This window comes from Ahaetulla prasina, chromosome 3, assembly GCF_028640845.1.
Source record: "Ahaetulla prasina isolate Xishuangbanna chromosome 3, ASM2864084v1, whole genome shotgun sequence".
Taxonomy (NCBI): Eukaryota; Metazoa; Chordata; class Lepidosauria; order Squamata; family Colubridae; genus Ahaetulla; species Ahaetulla prasina.
The window spans coordinates 101,358,577-101,378,961 of record NC_080541.1 but is presented as its reverse complement, the minus strand read 5'-3'; the positions used below and the strand labels follow the sequence as shown (position 1 = coordinate 101,378,961).

General features: G+C 38.3%; 1 protein-coding gene across 1 annotated transcript in view; it reads right to left on the bottom strand.

Annotated features, from left to right (window-relative positions):
- Positions 1 to 20,385, bottom strand: part of TMEFF1 (transmembrane protein with EGF like and two follistatin like domains 1) — a 140,775-nt gene that overhangs the window by 54,536 nt on the left and 65,854 nt on the right. Inside the window, exon 4 of the mRNA XM_058175238.1 lies at positions 2,826 to 2,852. Within this exon, the coding sequence (XP_058031221.1) occupies positions 2,826 to 2,852 (27 nt within the window). The remainder of the gene's footprint in view (positions 1 to 2,825; positions 2,853 to 20,385) is intronic.

Below are 20,385 nucleotides of genomic sequence, written 5' to 3'. Positions count from 1 at the left end.
AGGTGTGGCGGATGTGGTCGACGCACTGCAGACTCGGGAAAGAGATGGTGTTCCGCGACCAGGCCACCTGAGGGTCGTGGGTCCGCCAGGCCATCCCAAGGACCAAGGAAAATGAAGGTCCGCCGTGACATAAAACTGGATCGCCTCCTCATGGTCCCCAATAGCCAGGCGCAAAGGCTGGGTGGCAATTTAATGGGGCCGGACACCAGTTCTCGCCCATCAATTGTCTCTACCCGCATCGGAGGGTCCACGGAACCACGGGACCGCAAACTGGGTCACAAAGGCCTGGTCCATAAAGTTTGTTGTGGCCCTGAGTCCACCAGCGCATGCGCCTGGAGCCCGTCCGACTGGTTCCCCAACCATATCCGTGTGTCCAGAATCAGATGCCGAGGGGCCCAGAGTCTACTTCCGCAACGTCCAGTGGGGCTTAATGCGTGCCCGACCTAGGGTTTCCCGAGGTCGGGCCTGCTCCGCTTCCCGATTGGTCACGCTGTGATTCGGGACGGCGTCGTGCCGCCGCTTTCTGGGGCAAGAAGCAGCGGTGGCGGGCTCCCACAGTACAGGCACAATCCCCTTGGCGCCTCGGTTCCGCTCCTGGGCTGTCAGGCGAGGTCTGGCCGCTCCCAACTCCATGGGCTCTTCCGCAGCGGTTACAAAACGTGGGGCGACCCTGGGTGCTGGTGGTGCAGGAAGTGGGGTGCAGATGTCGGCGGGTCCCGGGGTGCGACGGGACGGTCGCCGTTGCAGACGGGCATCGAGGCGGAGACAAAGGGCACCAAGTTGTCGAGGGTCCGCGGCGCCCACGCGGCCAGCTCGTCTTGCAATTCCTCTGAGAGTCCCTCCTGGGCAACGTCCTGGCGCTGCATCATTCCAGTCAGAGTCCTGGCACAAAAGACGAAATTCGGCGATGTACTCCTGCAGGCGTTTCCCTTGACGGAGTTCCTTAAGGCGCCTGGTTGCCGTCAGCATTCGAACGGGTCCTCATACATGGTGCGCAGGTGCTGCCAAAACGCTGTTGGTCCGCCAGCAGGGGCTGTCCTGGAGCAAGAGGGCGTGGCCCATCGAGCAGCCGAGCCGGAAAGAAGGTTAATCACGAAGGCCACCTTAGCCCGGTCGTCTGGGAAATCCTCTGGCCTCATAGCCATGTAGAGCTGGCACTGTCCCAAGAAGGTCGGGAACATCTCAGGCTGCCCAGAAAACTTATCCCGTATGGTTATCGGGCACTTGCGACGAGGAGGAGAAGTGGGAGAATGGGGGGGGCCTGCAGGCACATTCCTGGCAGCAAGTTGGCCTGCCAAGTGAGCCACTTGCTGCTGGAGCTGTTGATTAGCTGCTTGTAGCTGCTCTAACTGCTGCTGTACCTGCTGCTGATCCATCTTTGGTGGAAGATGTTTTAGTCAGGTCTTGGACAAAATGTTCTGTTTCCCTTCCCCCAATACTCCCAGCAAAGAGTCCGTCAGAGGCCTTCCTTTTTTTTTCCCTTTTATTTACATAGATACATGTCCTGGCCACGTCTACCCACGGGCCTGCCAAGTTTCTGGAGATAACGAGGAAATTATAGATAAGGCCAGAATTACTCACGAATATATTCTTTCCTCCATTGAAATAGTTAGCTCGCGCCAATTCATTAGCTCGCGCCAACTCATTACTTTGTCCAAGACAAAAAACCAGGAAGTCCCGCCTCCTATTTATAGTCTCTGCAGATGTCACTGCATGACAATTATGACTTGGCTTTGTCCCAACTCTTCCGCTGCTGCGCACGGCGATTACGTCTACGTGACCTTGCATCGCTCCAAAACTGTTCTTGGGGCGTTGCCAAATCAGAAGGAGGCTCCATGGAATCAGGCTGTGCCGGCCCCTCCCCATCCCTTTGAGTGGGTGCCAGGGAGGGAAAGGGCTCAAGAGAAGCAGGGCTGGCCAGGTCTTCTCCCTCACTTTCTGAATCATCCGAGTCCAGGAGTCCGGGTCCAGGAACCTGGGTCACAACATGATGCATAGGGGGGCGTTTAAATGTCACCAACTGCAGTTCAGGGTTAGCATCACCCCAGGAATTTTTTAGAGTGTTATGGAAAGGCTGTTATCCCCGGGGTAGTGCCTTATTTCGATGACATGCTGATAACTGCCATCTACAAACAGCAGCTGTACTCCCGGTTACAGGAAGGGCTGACTAAATTCCGCTCCGCAGGTCTCCATGTAAAGGGCAGTAAATGCCAAATCGGAGTCATGGAGGTAGAATACTTGGGGTACAGAATCACCGGGGAGGGCAAGATAACTGACAAAAAGCAAAATCTGAGCAATCCAAGAGGCACCCATGCCAAAGAACCAGATCGAGCTGAAGGCATTCCTGGGTTTGCTGAACTTCTACAGTGTCTTCCTCAAAAACAAAGTCATGGTTGCAGAACCCCTCCATAAACTGCTGGCTAAGCGGTCCCCCTGGGTTTACAGGTCCAAAAGGACCTGTAAATGCCCCACCTACTTTCGCAACTATGTTTGCAGATTGGATTGTTTAAACTAAAAAGGGAGGGGTGTTAGATATTGACAGTTTGTAAGGTTTTCTGTCTGGTCCGGTGTCTGAGCGGAAGAATACTCAAAAGTGATTGGCTGAGCTCCCTGATAGCTCCCTATATAAGGGCGAGATATCAGAGAGGCTAGCCGCTGGATTGTACACATTTGCAAAATAAAGAGCTGTTGTCTGAAGCCTGTTTCCAGTCTCCTCATTCACCCAACTTAACAGAAAATAAACTTGTATTGTGGCCAATAAATGCTCAAACATTTCAAGCTAGATTTCAGCATTCATACAAATGAACAAAAGAATCAATACTTACCTCCTTCTCCTGATCCAGAGCCATTATCTGGAGACAAAGATAGAGACAGAGAGAGAGAGAGAGAGGGAGAGAGAGAGAGAGAGAGAGAGACTATTATTCAGGATGGCACTTTTTCTTTTTTATTGTACATTTAGAAATATATTCTAGAGAAAACAGAATTGTATAGTTATAGACAAAGATCTCTTCATTTTTTTTTCAAACTCAGAAGTCACCTTCAATTGTAACTAGCATTATACTTTTGTATTTACAGTGCACATTCATTTCTCTCTCTACGTGGTTTAAAAGGTGGGGGTGGGGGGAACTGATAATGAAACACATATTGGCATGATTTACCAAAAGAAAAGCAATAAAGTGTTGTAGGAGGAAAACATGTACATGTGAAGGATGGAAAGTGCAGATTGTAATTAAGCATTTTTAAGGCTCCCAGTTCTTATTCTCTTTCATCTCTTTTACAGTATATAACTGTCTAATTAAAAACATTAAATTATAGACGTGATCTTTGTAATTGAATGTGTTATATGCTATTTGGTCATAGCATTATGATTGTTCTAATTGTTTTTCTCTGATTTATAGAGATTTTTAAATATTGTTTTTGTTCTTAGCTGCCCAGAATTCATATGTAAGAAGGGCAGCTATGTAATTTTTCTAAAATATATAAAATAAAGTAAAAACGAACACATTAACAAATTAACCCATAGCAATCCCACAGTTGTTTACCTCTGTGCCCTTCCAAAAAGCAGGCACTCAATAATTAACCTTCAACAACTTCCTACCATTCATAGCCTGCCAACGCCACAATTCAGAGGTTTATTCAACAGATGTAGTATCAAATGTACAGAGGAATTGCAGGCTCAACTGGACATATAATGCTGGAGGTTAGAGCAGTTCTGATTTAGTCCAGATGAACCAGAAACCAACCCTTCCCTTCCAGCAACTGAAACCTTTGGCAGCGCTTTCTTTTAACCATTCATTCCCATTTGATTAGATTTTAGCCCTTCACAAAAATGAGCATTCGGATGCATATGTGAGAAATTCCTGTAGAAGATTGATTTTCATGGTGAAAAGCATCAAATGCTGTTTTTAACTTAGCTTCAACCCACAAGAGAGAAATGGAACAGCATAATAGAGACAGAAAAAACTTTGAAATCTGTTCCTTCTTGATCAAACACAGTAGAATACTGTGGTACCAAACCATAGATATAATGGGGACAAGACTAATAGATACTGTCGTATGTATCCAATGGAATAAATATAATGTCCTCAGATAAAGAACTGCTTTGTTTGTGTGTCATAGTTCAATACCCCAATACATGAGATACATATATCCTCCAAGACAGCTCTGGCGGTGGTGAATAATTTTTTTCTCCCATAACAAAAAGGAGGAGGAAAAGAAACATTAACTAGCCAACAAAATGACAATTTGTTTTGTAAAACTTTTATAAACCCAGCAGTGGTTTAATGAAAGTTGCCCAGATAACTCTTCTCATTTTATTTTTTTTTCTTCTTTCCATTTATACCTTGATCCTTCCTCCTTTAAAATTTTTCTGCCATTATAAATAATACCTTCTAGAAAAACTCTACCCTGCATTTAGTGTTATGAAAATGAAGCAGCTATTTGCAAAAAACACAAGAGAGAAGTATAACAGTGATCTATTAATGAAATAAGAAAAAAAAAAAGCTCTACAGATGAAGGAAAGCTAGTTCATATTAAAGAACTTAATTAAGCTGCACAGAATGACAATAAATCATCCAACACCACTGCCCAAGCTATTTTTATTGTCAAAATTACTGTACAAATTGTTTCTGGAATATCATGATTTAACCTTAGCTATTCAATGAAGGTTTGTCGGTGCAACTACTCAGGCACTGAAGTAATGGAAATGGCATAGACTTTCCTCATCTCCTTTTTTTCTTCAAACAATTACTAAAAATGGAAGCATACAAGTGAAGTGGAGGGGATACGAGACCTTTAATAAGCACTGCAGATTGTGGAATGCAGCTAAATCCTCCAGAGCAAATGTACCACAGAAAATGTTCTTATGCATTAAACTTGATTACTTTAATGTGAGTCAATTCCAGTTTTCTTTTAAAAATGAATGAAAACAATTAAAAAACTCTTAGTTTGTGATTTACATCATCTTCACATCACCTTGAAAATTGTGAGTAAAGATAATGAATGAAATCTTCAGGTTCTTTCCCCCTGCTTCATCAGCCTTACTTTCTTATATCTAGAAACAAATAATGAAGGCCCTTGATTGAATAATAAATTTGGTAGTTTTTCAAGAGTCAAAAGACGCATGGTGGGTTGTTGTTTTTTTATTACAGACTAAAAAGGCTACTCCTCTGCAAAGAAAGGAGATCTGTTTTAATTGCCCTCAAAAGACTTAATAAACTCATGTTCTGGTCACAATGAAGATGCAGTATTAGTCATGCCCCTGGGAACTCTGGGAATCTAATCCTAGCCCATCAGCCTCAGAGACAGCAAGCCTCTAAATACCACTTCCCAGAAAACCACAGCAGAGAAGAGTTATTGATCTGATGTTCTTGTAGGATCCATCAGACCTATTTGTTTAGTCACTGTGGGAGACTGGATGGGAGACTAAGTAGGTTTAAAGCCATGTGCAAGAAAAAGCAAGACAACAAACAGAATGCAGAGAAGTCTAGTTATATGGTCACTTTCAGCTTAAGTTACGAACAGGCTGCAGATATACTGTTGAACTGCTATCAAGTTTATGAACATATTTTATATCAAGCAAGGAGCATTTACCTATCCTGAAGAATTTTATATATAGGTGTGGAGCTCAATTGCCTAATAATGTTCAGCTCCCTTCTGTACCATTCACTCAATAGGTTTATTTTTTCCTAAATCATTCTGCCATCCTTAAAACATAATCATTCTTTAATTCTTTTTTTTTAAAATATGGGTTTTTTTCTAAGTTGTCTTCTTCAGATGAAGATGTTTTTCATTCCACACACACCCCAAATTCTGCAACACCACTTAAATGCTACAGTCCTTCTGCCAAAAATTCTTTGTAGGCAAGACTAGATCCAGATATTTGCTTTCATAGCTAAATTAAGTACCTATAATTAAACATGATTTGCACCTGTATTTTTAAATGACACTAAATTTGGCCAATTAACCTATGAAGCACGGGGCAATTCAATGTTTTAAATTAGAGAAAGGAAAGAATCTGTACAGCCAATTCAGTTTTTTCCATATGTAAAAAACTTCCGTATGTAGACCTCTTCTTCCAACGTAAAATTTGAATTGCAAATTACAATAAACAAGAGTCCCATGGTTCACTCTGTAGTGGAGACTGGACATTTAAAAAAATTGAAATGCTCATGTTGGCACGACAATCTAGGTAATAGCATCATTGCAAGGGATGGCTGGAAAATATCCAGTGACAGCTTTTTTTCCTGAGGTTAAAAGCAGCATGGATTCAGGATTTCATCAGAAGAGGAAAAGATGAAAATTATTCACCCTGCAGCTGTTAATAATTTAAACAAATAAACAAGCTGTCAGGACTAGTGAGGCATTGAAGAACACATCGCCCGTGGCACTCAGGCTGGTGCAGGGGCACATGGAATCCAATGTTCACCCTTTTTTAAAATATGGGTTTTTTTCTAAGTTGTCTTCTTCAGATGAAGATGTTTTTCATTCCACACACACCCCAAATTCTGCAACACCACTTAAATGCTACAGTCCTTCTGCCAAAAATTCTTTGTAGGCAAGACTAGATCCAGATATTTGCTTTCATAGCTAAATTAAGTACCTATAATTAAACATGATTTGCACCTGTATTTTTAAATGACACTAAATTTGGCCAATTAACCTATGAAGCACGGGGCAATTCAATGTTTTAAATTAGAGAAAGGAAAGAATCTGTACAGCCAATTCAGTTTTCTTTTAAAATGAATGAAATCTTCAGGTTCTTTCCCCCTGCTTCATCAGCCTTACTTTCTTATATCTAGAAACAAATAAGGAAGGCCCTTGATTGAATAATAAATTTGGTAGTTTTTCAAGAGTCAAAAGACGCATGGTGGGTTGTTGTTTTTTTATTACAGACTAAAAAGGCTACTCCTCTGCAAAGAAAGGAGATCTGTTTTAATTGCCCTCAAAAGACTTAATAAACTCATGTTCTGGTCACAATGAAGATGCAGTATTAGTCATGCCCCTGGGAACTCTGGGAATCTAATCCTAGCCCATCAGCCTCAGAGACAGCAAGCCTCTAAATACCACTTCCCAGAAAACCACAGCAGAGAAGAGTTATTGATCTGATGTTCTTGTAGGATCCATCAGACCTATTTGTTTAGTCACTGTGGGAGACTGGATGGGAGACTAAGTAGGTTTAAAGCCATGTGCAAGAAAAAGCAAGACAACAAACAGAATGCAGAGAAGTCTAGTTATATGGTCACTTTCAGCTTAAGTTACGAATAGGCTGCAGATATACTGTTGAACTGCTATCAAGTTTATGAACATATTTTATATCAAGCAAGGAGCATTTACCTATCCTGAAGAATTTTATATATAGGTGTGGAGCTCAATTGCCTAATAATGTTCAGCTCCCTTCTGTACCATTCACTCAATAGGTTTATTTTTTCCTAAATCATTCTGCCATCCTTAAAACATAATCATTCTTTAATTCTTTTTTTAAAAAATACGGGTTTTTTTCTAAGTTGTCTTCTTCAGATGAAGATGTTTTTCATTCCACACACACCCCAAATTCTGCAACACCACTGAAATGCTACAGTCCTTCTGCCAAAAATTCTTTGTAGGCAAGACTAGATCCAGATATTTGCTTTCATAGCTAAATTAAGTACCTATAATTAAACATGATTTGCACCTGTATTTTTAAATGACACTAAATTTGGCCAATTAACCTATGAAGCACGGGGCAATTCAATGTTTTAAATTAGAGAAAGGAAAGAATCTGTACAGCCAATTCAGTTTTCTTTTAAAAATGAATGAAAACAATTAAAAAACTCTTAGTTTGTGATTTACATCATCTTCACATCACCTTGAAAATTGTGAGTAAAGATAATGAATGAAATCTTCAGGTTCTTTCCCCCTGCTTCATCAGCCTTACTTTCTTATATCTAGAAACAAATAATGAAGGCCCTTGATTGAATAATAAATTTGGTAGTTTTTCAAGAGTCAAAAGACGCATGGTGGGTTGTTGTTTTTTTATTACAGACTAAAAAGGCTACTCCTCTGCAAAGAAAGGAGATCTGTTTTAATTGCCCTCAAAAGACTTAATAAACTCATGTTCTGGTCACAATGAAGATGCAGTATTAGTCATGCCCCTGGGAACTCTGGGAATCTAATCCTAGCCCATCAGCCTCAGAGACAGCAAGCCTCTAAATACCACTTCCCAGAAAACCACAGCAGAGAAGAGTTATTGATCTGATGTTCTTGTAGGATCCATCAGACCTATTTGTTTAGTCACTGTGGGAGACTGGACATTTAAAAAATTGAAATGCTCATGTTGGCACGACAATCTAGGTAATAGCATCATTGCAAGGATGGCTGGAAAATATCCAGTGACAGCTTTTTCCTGAGGTTAAAAGCAGCATGGATTCAGGATTTCATCAGAAGAGGAAAAGATGAAAATTATTCACCCTGCAGCTGTTAATAATTTAAACAAATAAACAAGCTGTCAGGACTAGTGAGGCATTGAAGAACACATCGCCCGTGGCACTCAGGCTGGTGCAGGGCACATGGAATCAATGTTCACCCTTTTTTAAAATATGGGTTTTTTTCTAAGTTGTCTTCTTCAGATGAAGATGTTTTTCATTCCACACACACCCCAAATTCTGCAACACCACTTAAATGCTACAGTCCTTCTGCCAAAAATTCTTTGTAGGCAAGACTAGATCCAGATATTTGCTTTCATAGCTAAATTAAGTACCTATAATTAAACATGATTTGCACCTGTATTTTTAAATGACACTAAATTTGGCCAATTAACCTATGAAGCACGGGGCAATTCAATGTTTTAAATTAGAGAAAGGAAAGAATCTGTACAGCCAATTCAGTTTTTTCCATATGTAAAAAACTTCCGTATGTAGACCTCTTCTTCCAACGTAAAATTTGAATTGCAAATTACAATAAACAAGAGTCCCATGGTTCACTCTGTAGTGGAGACTGGACATTTAAAAAAATTGAAATGCTCATGTTGGCACGACAATCTAGGTAATAGCATCATTGCAAGGGATGGCTGGAAAATATCCAGTGACAGCTTTTTTTCCTGAGGTTAAAAGCAGCATGGATTCAGGATTTCATCAGAAGAGGAAAAGATGAAAATTATTCACCCTGCAGCTGTTAATAATTTAAACAAATAAACAAGCTGTCAGGACTAGTGAGGCATTGAAGAACACATCGCCCGTGGCACTCAGGCTGGTGCAGGGGCACATGGAATCCAATGTTCACCCTTTTTTTAAAAAGCAGTACACCAAAAGCAGGATTCCAAGAGAGGCATTTGACAAGGACTCTTTTCCTCAACTGCTCATTTTCTCTGAATTGAAAGAACATCCAGCTCGACGTGCCCCACCTGCCATCTGAAATTACTCATCCCAGGTACAAGTTTACAACCCCAGTGAGACTCGGGCCCAATCTTCTAGCAGCATCATTTCCATCTGCTACCTGTCCTCTTTATATCCCTTCTCTCTCCAATCTACTGCATGCCTGCTGGCAATTAGCCTCCAGTCTCAATGTCAACAGCAAAGTTTCTACCTAATTGCCCAGAGCAGGATTGCTGAAGGTAGGCCCTTAAACTATTGCTTGGCAGGAAACAGAGGGAGGCTTTTTCCTACAAACCCTGGGAAAGGGTTTCCAAAGTTCATTCCGATTGCTTATGGCAGAGTCATTTGTTCCTCCCTGGCAGAAAGCACAAGACAGCTCCAGTTCGAATATAAAGAGTGTGTGAGATGTTCAGAAATGTTTCCAATGCTGTGCAGTTTTAGATTGGAGATAGCTTTTGCAAAGAGCATCTATAACAAAACATATATTTTCAAAGCATTTTCTCAGAATCCCTTTTCTAAAATGGATGTAATGTATCTTGTGCTTTAAAATATAAGATGTGGCGAGACGTTCTCATACATAGCTAGATTTTGTAGCTTATCTGACTAACAGCTGTTTTGCACTGGTGATCTATCAGTTCAGCAGCTAACACCAGTATTACACCCACGTCAGGAACCAGTTACTTAGATCAGCAGAAGAGAAACTTGTAGGGCTTCTCCTGTGTGTTCTCAAGGTTACTGAATGCTCTTACTAGGAAGATTCGTTTGACTCCAATTTCCCAATGTTTGAGGAAAGGGTCAACCCCCCCCCCTTTTTTTTTTTTTGCTATTTATTAGTTGACTGGATTGGTTGTAATTGTACTTTTTAATTTTCCCTTCATTTTAATTGTATTGTTTTATTCTTACTTCTTAATCATGTCTCACTGCAAGCAACCTTGGTGTGGTATAGCTATCAAGGAAGAATATGAATTTAATATATAAAGTGTGGTGGGGAAAGAGCTGCACCCTTCTGAACACTTAAGAAAATAGAGGGAACACATGCTTGGGGGGCTGCACAGTGACTGAATGATCCACATGTTCTTTTCATAGTTTATGTGCTCTATGTAAGGAATGTGACATAAACACACAGCATGCACATAGGGAAAAGGCATAGGCATGTGGTGTGTGTGTACACATATACAATTCTCATTAACAAGTTGCAAATGAAAGCCACTGAATCCTGGCCGCACATGCCTCTAATAACAATACTGAAAAGCAAAAATGTATATCTATATGAATATATTTAGGCTTTTAGATATAGTTCAAGGTGTCAATTATCTTTAAAGCAGTGGTGAAATCCAACTTTTTTTACTACCGGTTCTGTGGGCGTGGCTTGGTGGGCGTGGTGTGGCTTGGTGGGCGTGGCAGGGGAAGGATACTGCAAAATCCTCATTCTCTCCCAACTCCTGGGGGGAAGGATATTGCAAAAGCTCCATTCCCACCTCACTCTGGGGCCAGCCAGAGGTGGTATTTGCCGGTTCTTCGAACTACTCAAAATTTCCGCTACCGGTTCTCCAGAACCTGTCAGAACCTTCTGGATTTCACCCATGCTTCAAAGCCCTCTATGGGGCCGGGTTACCTACCAGACTACCAATTCGCTGTAGATTTCTGCCTACCTTGCTGGCAGACTGCACTCTGGGGCCTCTTGATGAAGCTGTATCATCTGATGGACCCTAGGAAGCCCAACTTCTCTCTCTGGTGCCTTCATCCCCTGGGGATACAGATGGCCTGGCTACACTGGCCTTTTAGAAGACCTGGCTTTTAAAAGACTAATGGAGTTCTGATAGGTTTCTCTCTGTGTGTAATATGTTTGCAATGACATTTTTATAGGGGTCTCAACTGTGATTTTCCTTTCCTTTTTTCAATTTATTTTGATAATTGTATTGCATTTTTATTTCTGCTTGTTACATAGAATTCCACTGGTTACATAGCTGCCATATACATTTGTTTAATAAAGAAGTAAAAAATAACATTCCATTTCATTCAGAAAGTTTAACTCCTGCTTCTGGTTTGGACTTAATGTCTTAGCTATGGAATTGAACAGCAAAAGGAGGATGGCTTAAAATCTTCCTCTCCGTAGTCCAAGAAGAAAAATCACCTAGCAATTCTTAATTAGCCATGCTAAAACAATAAAAATCAATGCTGCCACTCCCCCCTCACTCGCCAATAATGTTGTCATCATTGCATTTTTTTGAAGTTTTAAGTACATGTTACAAAATTCAGGATACTCTAAACCCATAATAAAATTTAATTACTTCAAAATGTGGGATGCTAATTTGAAATTAAGTGTGGTCTTGGCCTTTTTTTATTTTGGTAAAATGTGTTTTAAAACAAACGAGAACCAAATGCATATCTGTTATCCAATTTTTAAAAGTTTACTTTTAATTATAGAAAAACTAATAGTTGGGGTTTTTTTTCACTTTTAACAGTTGTAATAAGAAAATGAGAAGATTGCACTTTCTAATAAACATAACTTTCTGACAGAGAAAATTCAGTTCCATTATAAAAACCAGCTTTAGCAGAAATCAATCCAGGGAACAATTATTTGGGTTATTGTAGTTAAGTTGGAAAACCATTAAGTTACATACCATTGAAAGAAATAGAAAGGCTTTGCTTTTTCTATATCTAATTAGCTGGCATCCTGTAGCAAGATCTGTTTGAATTCAGAATGTGAGAACATGGTAAGACATAGCTTCTATATGTATATTGATATATATTGATATATATTGATATAATTTATATATAATATTTATGTATATATAATATTTATGTATATATTTATATATAATATATATAAATTTATATATAATATATATGTATATGTATTATATATATATAATATATAATATATATGTCGATATAATTTACTTGGACTTCAGTAAAGCATTTGATAAAGTAGACCATAATCTACTACTAGATAAAGTAGAAAAATATGGGTTAGACAGCACCACCACCAGATGGATTCGTAACTGGCTGACCAACCGCACTCAACGTGTAGTCCTCAACAGAACTACATCCACATGGAGGGAAGTATGCAGTGGAGTACCCCAAGGCTCTGTTTTAGGCCCAGTACTCTTCAACATCTTCATCAATGACTTGGACAAGAGGATACATGGGAAACTCATCAAATTTGCAGATGACACCAAGCTGGCAGGAACAGCCAACACTCCAGAAGATAGGCTCAAGTTACAGAAAGATCTTGACAGACTTGAACATTGGGCGCTATCTAAGAAAATGAAATTCAACAGTTAAAAAAGTAAGGTTCTACATTTAGGCAAAAAAAACCCAAAATGCACAGGTACCGTATATGTGGTACCTTGCTCAATAGTAGTACCTGTGAGAGGAATCTTGGAATCCTAGTGGATAACCATTTAGATATGAGGCAGCAGTGTGCAGCAGCTGCTAAAAAAGCCAACACAGTTCTGGGCTGCATAAACAGAAGGATAGAATCAAGATCACGTGAAGTGTTAATATCACTTTATAATGCCTTGGTAAGGCCACACTTGGAATACTGCATCCAGTTTTGGTTGCCACGATATAAAAAAGATGTTGAGACTCTAGAAAGAGTGCAGAGAAGAGCAATAAAGATGATTAGGGAACTGGAGGCTAAAACATATGAAGAACGGTTGCAGGAACTGGGTATGTCTAGTCTGATGAAAAGAAGGACTAGGGGTGACATGATAGCAGTGTTCCAATATCTCAGGGGTTGCCACAAAGAAGTGGGAGTCAAGCTATTCTCCAAAGCACCTGAGGGTAGAACAAGACGCAGTGGGTGGAAACTGATCAAGGAAAGAAGCAACTTAGAAATAAGGAGAAATTTCCTGACAGTCAGAACAATTAACGGAGTGGAACAACTTGCCTCCAGAAGTTGTGAATGCTCCAACACTGGAAATTTTTAAGAAGATGTGGATAACCATTTGTCTGAAGTGGTGTAGGGTTTCCTGCCTGGGCAGGGGGTTGGACTAGAAGGCCTCCAAGGTCCCTTCCAACTCTGTTGTTATATATTATATATATATATATATATTCTACAATTAAATGTGGAATTAATAATTTTACTAAGTAATGAAATTGCTTGGTAAATTACTGGAACTTAGTAAGAAAAAAGGGGGTATTTTAACTAAAGGTATTACTTGGGCAGCTAGGTATAATAATATAGAAACAAGTGTATAGCATCCCTGAACCTTAAGTACACTGTAATAAAATGACCAGGAACAGATCACAGATTCACACTATAGGATCACAAGCTCCCTCTGCTGACACAAATTTCTTACCATCAGCAGGAGTTATTGTAATTGTTCTACTGTAAAGCAGGGGTGTCAAACTCAAAGTCCGAGGGCTGGATCCGGCCCGCAGAATGCTGAGATCTGACCTGTTGGGCCGCCCTGGAAACAGCAAAGAACCGGCCCGCGGTGCCTCTGCCAACAAAAACGGAGCTCGGGAGGGCAGCCCTTCCAAGCTCTGTTTTAGCTGGCAGAGAGTTGCAGGAAGCTGTTGCAGCTGAAAAAGGAGATTGGGAGCCCATTTTCAATGAGAGAGCACTCGGGCCACGACAGGCACTCCCAACATGAGTGATGTTGAGCTGGCCACACTCACCCTGGCCACCTCCATCCTGCCCTCCTGAGGTCAAACACAAACCTGATGCAGCCCTCAATGAAATTGAGCTTGACACCCCTGCTATAAAGTTAATACATAGGATCATAATACATAATACAAAAAAACAACAACCTACCAATTGAAGAAAAATGGGTTAACAATCACCATGTTCACCAGCAGATTTGCTTAATGATTGCAACCCAAAAGATTGTGGTGACTTGCTTAATGACTGACATCACTTATGACTGTAATTCTGTCGTAAGTCTGTAAGTTCATATGTCCAGAACTAACTATTTTCCAAAATAATGGAATGTATCCAAATCACACTTGTATTTTGAAACCTTCCTGCTTTTATTTTCAAATGTTTTGTGGTACCAAATCTGTTTTACATCTGGGTGGTTGTTTTACTTTCCTTCTCTTCTGGAATATAGTTTTATATTTGGATTTGACTGTTGCTGAATTGGGATAATGATTAATAATTGAGAAAAACGTTTTGATTATAAAGAATAAACGAATAATTGGAGCAGAAAAGAAGAAAAGAGGAGAAATAAGAAAATTAAATAGACTTAAAATTTGGACTAAGTGTATAGAGATATAATTGGGGGAGGTATTAGTAATCTTTTAAGTCATTATAAAAGAGTTGCAGATGTATGAAGAGTTATTTTAGATGCTCAAAAACATGCATGAATCACTAATAGGTAAAAAAGAATAATGTGGTTTAGAAGTGAAAAAAATAAAATATGGTGGAAAAGGACTATAAGTGAATATATGTAGATGAATAAATAAGTGTTTGTCTACAATAAATTTTAATAGATAGAAATGTGAAAATAAGTAATTTGATATTCTGAAATCATTAAAGTGACTATGCAAAAAAGAAGGAATAGAATATGTTTGTGAGGAGATGGAAAAGTGAAAATAAGTAATATAAGAATATTATTAATTCTGATAATAATGTAAATTAAAATGAATATTTTATTGTTCATGATTGGGAAGGGAATTAGAGAGACATTTCCAAAAATGAAGGAAGAATGTAAACAACTGGAGTGATTGTAACAGAGAAGAAGCATAAAGCATAAAGTGATGTTATTTAAAAATAAAATTGAACAGGATAAAAAATGATGGAAAGAAAATAATATGGCAGAAGTTGAAATAAGAAGAGATGGAGAAAAATGATAATTTTGTGATAAAGGATGTATAAAAAAGATAAATATTGAAAAAATGGGAAGATAAAGATATATTATAAGGATGATTTTGACTATATATAAGATGAATAAGATGTGACCTGGTCAGCACTCTGTTCATAAAATATGTATGATGAAAAGAAAATTTTTTCAATAAAACTTGTCTAAAAACTGCCCAACCTCAAACTGCCCAAGGAGCTGCTGATCCAGTTCTACAGAGGAATTATTGAGTCTGTCATTTGCACCTCTATAACTGTCTGGTTCGGTTCTGCAACCCAACAAGAAAAACACAGACTTCAGAGGATAATTAGAACTGCAGAAAAAATAATTGCTACCAACTTGCCTTCCATTGAGGACCTGTATACTGCACGAATCAAGAAGAGGGCCGTGAAAATATTTGCAGATCCCTCGCATCCTGGACATAAACTGTTTCAACTCCTACCCTCAAAACGACGCTATAGAGCACTGCACACCAGAACAACTAGACACAAGAACAGTTTTTTCCCGAAGGCCATCACTCTGCTAAACAAATAATTCCCTCAACACTGTCAGACTATTTACTGAATCTGCACTATTATTAATCGTTTCATAGTTCCCATCACCAATCTCTTTCCACTTATGACTGTATGACTATAACTTGTTGCTGGCAATCCTTATGATTTATATTGATATATTGATCATCAATTGTGTTGTAAATGTTGTACCTTGATGAATGTATCTTTTCTTTTATGTACACTGAGAGCATATGCACCAAGACAAATTCCTTGTGTGTCCAATCACACTTGGCCAATAAAATCCTATTCTATTCTATTCTATTCTAAAAAAAAAGAAGGGCTCCAAAAGGAGCTAAAGCTACCCTGAAGGGGTGGTGAAGAAAAGAGGATGCCCTGTATGTAGCAGAGAGCCACAATCTCTCCTACTTGACCCAGGGTTTTTTTCCCCCCTCTCATCCATTACAAGGAGAAGAGGCAGCCATCATGATTGCTGTGAAGCTGGGACAGCCAAAGCAACAAAGAAAGTGCAGGAGCAGTGCAGATGAATAGTGATTGGAACTGGGTGAGATTATTCTTTTTTTACCTATAATTTAACCCTAAAAGGAAAAAAACCCAGGAAAAGAGACTCTTAATCTACCTGTTAAAGCAGAAAATAACTACTTAGAGAAAAATCCCAGACCCAGAAGAAAGAAACTAAGGGAAGAAAAGTAAAAAAACTTTTAAAACACAGAAAATTGGACTTTTAAACTGGGTAGGCACTGGCTGGGGAAAGGCATTTTAAAATTCTGGAACTATCTACTTAAATAACTGACTTGGCTTCTATAAATCAAATTAAAATTGGATTAAATACCTGTCAGATTTGAGACACTGAAACCTAAGCAGAGGGTGCCACGTACTGATGAATGGAAAATATGCCATACCTCTACAAGTTTGGGAAAAATTTTGGCTAAGAGAAATAAACAACATTTAGCTGGAGGACTGTGGTAATACCTACTGTTCTATATTTATCTACTTTATGACTACTGGAGGTTTAACTGTGAGAACAAGGATCCTGAACTACCTAAAAGGAACTGATTGATAAATCCTGGGATATAAAGAACTATGATTATTGTACTCTCTGAAGAGCAACGTTAGACCTGATAATATGGTTTTTGGACTAGTGAGTAAGAGTGGGATTTACTAAAATAAGACAAGATACTCCGACAGGGGGAAATGAGTGGAATTTTAAAGAAAATGGCATGGATGTTCCACGATATTAATGACACTATGACAAAAAATCACAGGAGATAAGGAAACTAATATGTGGCATTGATGGGAAAATAGAAAATACTTCCCAAGGGACAATGAACAAAGCTCAAAATGTCCTGGAAAAGGAGAAGACAACAGAAAGAATGGAGGAAAAGATAGAACAGAGAAATCAGCAAATAAAGCAAGGAGACAAGAAGAAGACAATAAAGATAATAATGACAGATGAAACACATCAAAGAAAAAGTATTTTAAGAGATTTAAAAATGAAATTAGATGAGCAGGAAAGGGAGATAGGGGCTTGGGCAGACACCTTGGAGGCCTGGCAGCATAAGATGGTAGAGATGGGAGAAATACATCTACATCTTTAACAGTAAAGATGGAGATGGAGATGGAGATAAAGATCCAAGAGAGGAGTATGGGAGGCAAGCCAAAAAACGAATAAGAATGGAAGTATTAAAACAGGCAAGAGATGATGGATAGGAAAGGAAATCCCTTTTAATATAACGGTGGCCTGAGTAAAAGTCAGAATAGATGTAGAAATAAGAATACACACTTTTATATACTAGAATAAAAGCAATAACTAGACGGAAAGATTAGAGGTTGAAAGATGGTATTATTATGGATGTTTAAATAATATGGTGATTGGGATTAGAATGGCCCATTGAAACATTGAACAACTAAATAATGAAGGATTATATTCCAATACAAACATGTGTATCAACACTAGGACTAGCAACTAGTACCAGAACTAGTAATGGTGGCATGAATAAAAGTTAGAATAGAGTTAGAAATAAGAAATAGGGGGAATATTAGTATACACATTTTTATATAATAGAATAAAAGCAATAACCAGATGGAAAGATTAGAGGCTGAAAGATACCCAGATGCCACACTGTTCCATGTATTGATGTTGATCTATATCTAAATAAATAAAAATGCTAGGTTTTAAAATGGGTTATGCAAGTTCTGTTATCTTTAGGGCACACACCATGCTTTGCCTGGTATATTCCTTAGTGCTACACTACAGAACAAAGCCTATTTAGGTGAGGTGTTGAAAATTTATAAAGGGAGAAATGATTGTCTTACATATCCGCTCCTTATTTCTCTTCACATTTTCATTTTTCCCCCCAGAGCCAGTTTTTGTCCCTCTCTATTCTGGGACCATAAAACTTATGCTAGCAGCCATCAATGAAGTCGTAAATTTTGCATTGTTGCTTTAAGGTATCATGGAATATTTAGTTGTTTTTGGTTATATCATTCATTTCCCTCTTAGAATTTCTCTCACAGCTAAAACCTTTGCAAAATTTCCATCTTTTCCTATAAGCACAAGAATATAAAAAAAAAGTTCCCAAGAATGTTATTAAAATCTCATAGTTCAGATCTACTTGAGGCAATGGAGCAACTTTCAACCAGAAGTCACAGGTACTAATGAATTTTGTTTTAATAGTAAAAGTGTTGTGATAATATAATGTTCCAAATGTTGTGAACTCATAAGGTTATTGCAATAATAGTTAAATAAAGTAAATAAGAAAAATATAACATTATCTCTCTTAACATCTTAAGGAAAAATAGTGTCTGCATGAATGCAACCATCAAACAAGCAAACAGTGCTGAGCAGAATTTTAAATACTTTTCATTCATCACCTTATATAAGTGGGATGTTCCAACTAATTTTGTCCATATTCTGAGACAACTTTTGAGATCAAACAAACCTTGTCCGAGTCTGTCTATGCATCAGAAATAGGGAGCAATGAAAATTAATTGCATGCCACTGTAAGGTAATCTGTTAAGTGAACATAGCCTATTGACAATAATTGATACTCATATAGTGTATGGAAAGCCTCCTAGTTTTACTGCCTCTGAATAGTAAGAACTGTTTTGCAATCTTAGTTGTTATTTGGATTTGGAAAGTTGCAAGCTTTTGAGCTTGCTTTTCATTTCTTCTGTAGAAGACACTGTAATTCTCAAATGCATATGGTATAAATTAACCAGTAAGAAGTATTTTAAGTATTCACCCTAGATACATACAGCAATCACAGCAGAAATTGACAATATGCACTGACACCATGGCATCTACAATACCCTTAATTTCCATGAACTGCTGAAAAATGTAAGAACAGATTAACTAAAAAAAAAAAGGCCAAATCTCACAAGATTAACAGCACGCATTAGACTTCATTGTTCATGTACAAGGTTCAGAAAATCCCTATGTTTTCAATTTGAAGACCTTGTAAGATACCAGCTAATTTTAGTTATTAAAAAGGATTATAATTTTGGATGCCTATGACCTAATGCAAGATTGCATAATGGTTTCCATCTTCTCCAAAGAATGCTAACCCAAATTACAATATCAGGGAGGAAAAGAAGAGAGACTGACTAATGTTTTGAAGAAATATCATCTGTAAACATCCTTTCAGTCTCCCAGCCAATGCAGCCCATTAGATGGCACCAGGCTGAACAAAATCTGGCTGAAACTTCTACACAGTCAATAAAGAGCTACAATGAACTGTGAACATGATTTTACTCTCCCTTTAGGCAATTATATTATTTGAATTTAATCCATTCTATTTTATCATCCAAACTGCAAATGAACCAAACATAGCAGCTTAACAAACAGCACTTAACTTTGCCAGAGAAAGAAAATAAAAGAAAAATCAAGGCTTGTATTCAAATAGCATACATTAATGATACCCATGGGAGGATATCAGAGACTGTGTGCATACTTGGTTCATCCCATTAGTATATGGATGTCAGCCAGCTAGTGTATTTCCTATTCAAGAATTAAAATAGTATTTAAACTAGTTTTGGGAGTAGAAAGGTTGGTAGACACCCGTTTCCACTCTGCTTCAATTATAACTCAACAGATTTCAGTCTTCTTTCTGCATCAACTACATAGTTTTATTTATCGTTCCCTAATCCACTGGGGGAAGGGACAGCAATATTTTTATTATATTTTCTAATATAAGAGACTCTTTATAATGTTTATTTTATTGAGATCAATTAAAGTGCATTTTTATCATGATAAGTACATTTGAAAGCCTATTGATTTATTCTCATCTCAAAAGGTGCTCAAATTAATAATAGATTAACTGTAATCTAATTCACAAGAAGATGAAAGCGGTATGAAAAATAGATGGGGAAATATTTTATTTTGTAATCAAAGATTGATTGTGGTGATAGTTCAACAAATAATACAAATAAAGCCAAGTTTAAACTTTAATCAGCATTTCTCTCTGTAGGACAACAAAGTTACAAATATATAGCAAAAACAATAATCTAAAATCATCTTGCAACCATGCATAAATTAAACACTGAATATAGCTAGCACTAAAGCCTATAATAACATAAAAGGATTTAACACTGCAAAATATTTACACAAATAATACATATTTTAATGAAATGCCATCATTTGTGCAATAATAATTGATGAGTAAACTTAAATGCAATAACATAATTAAAATAATTGAAAATGATTTTGACTAA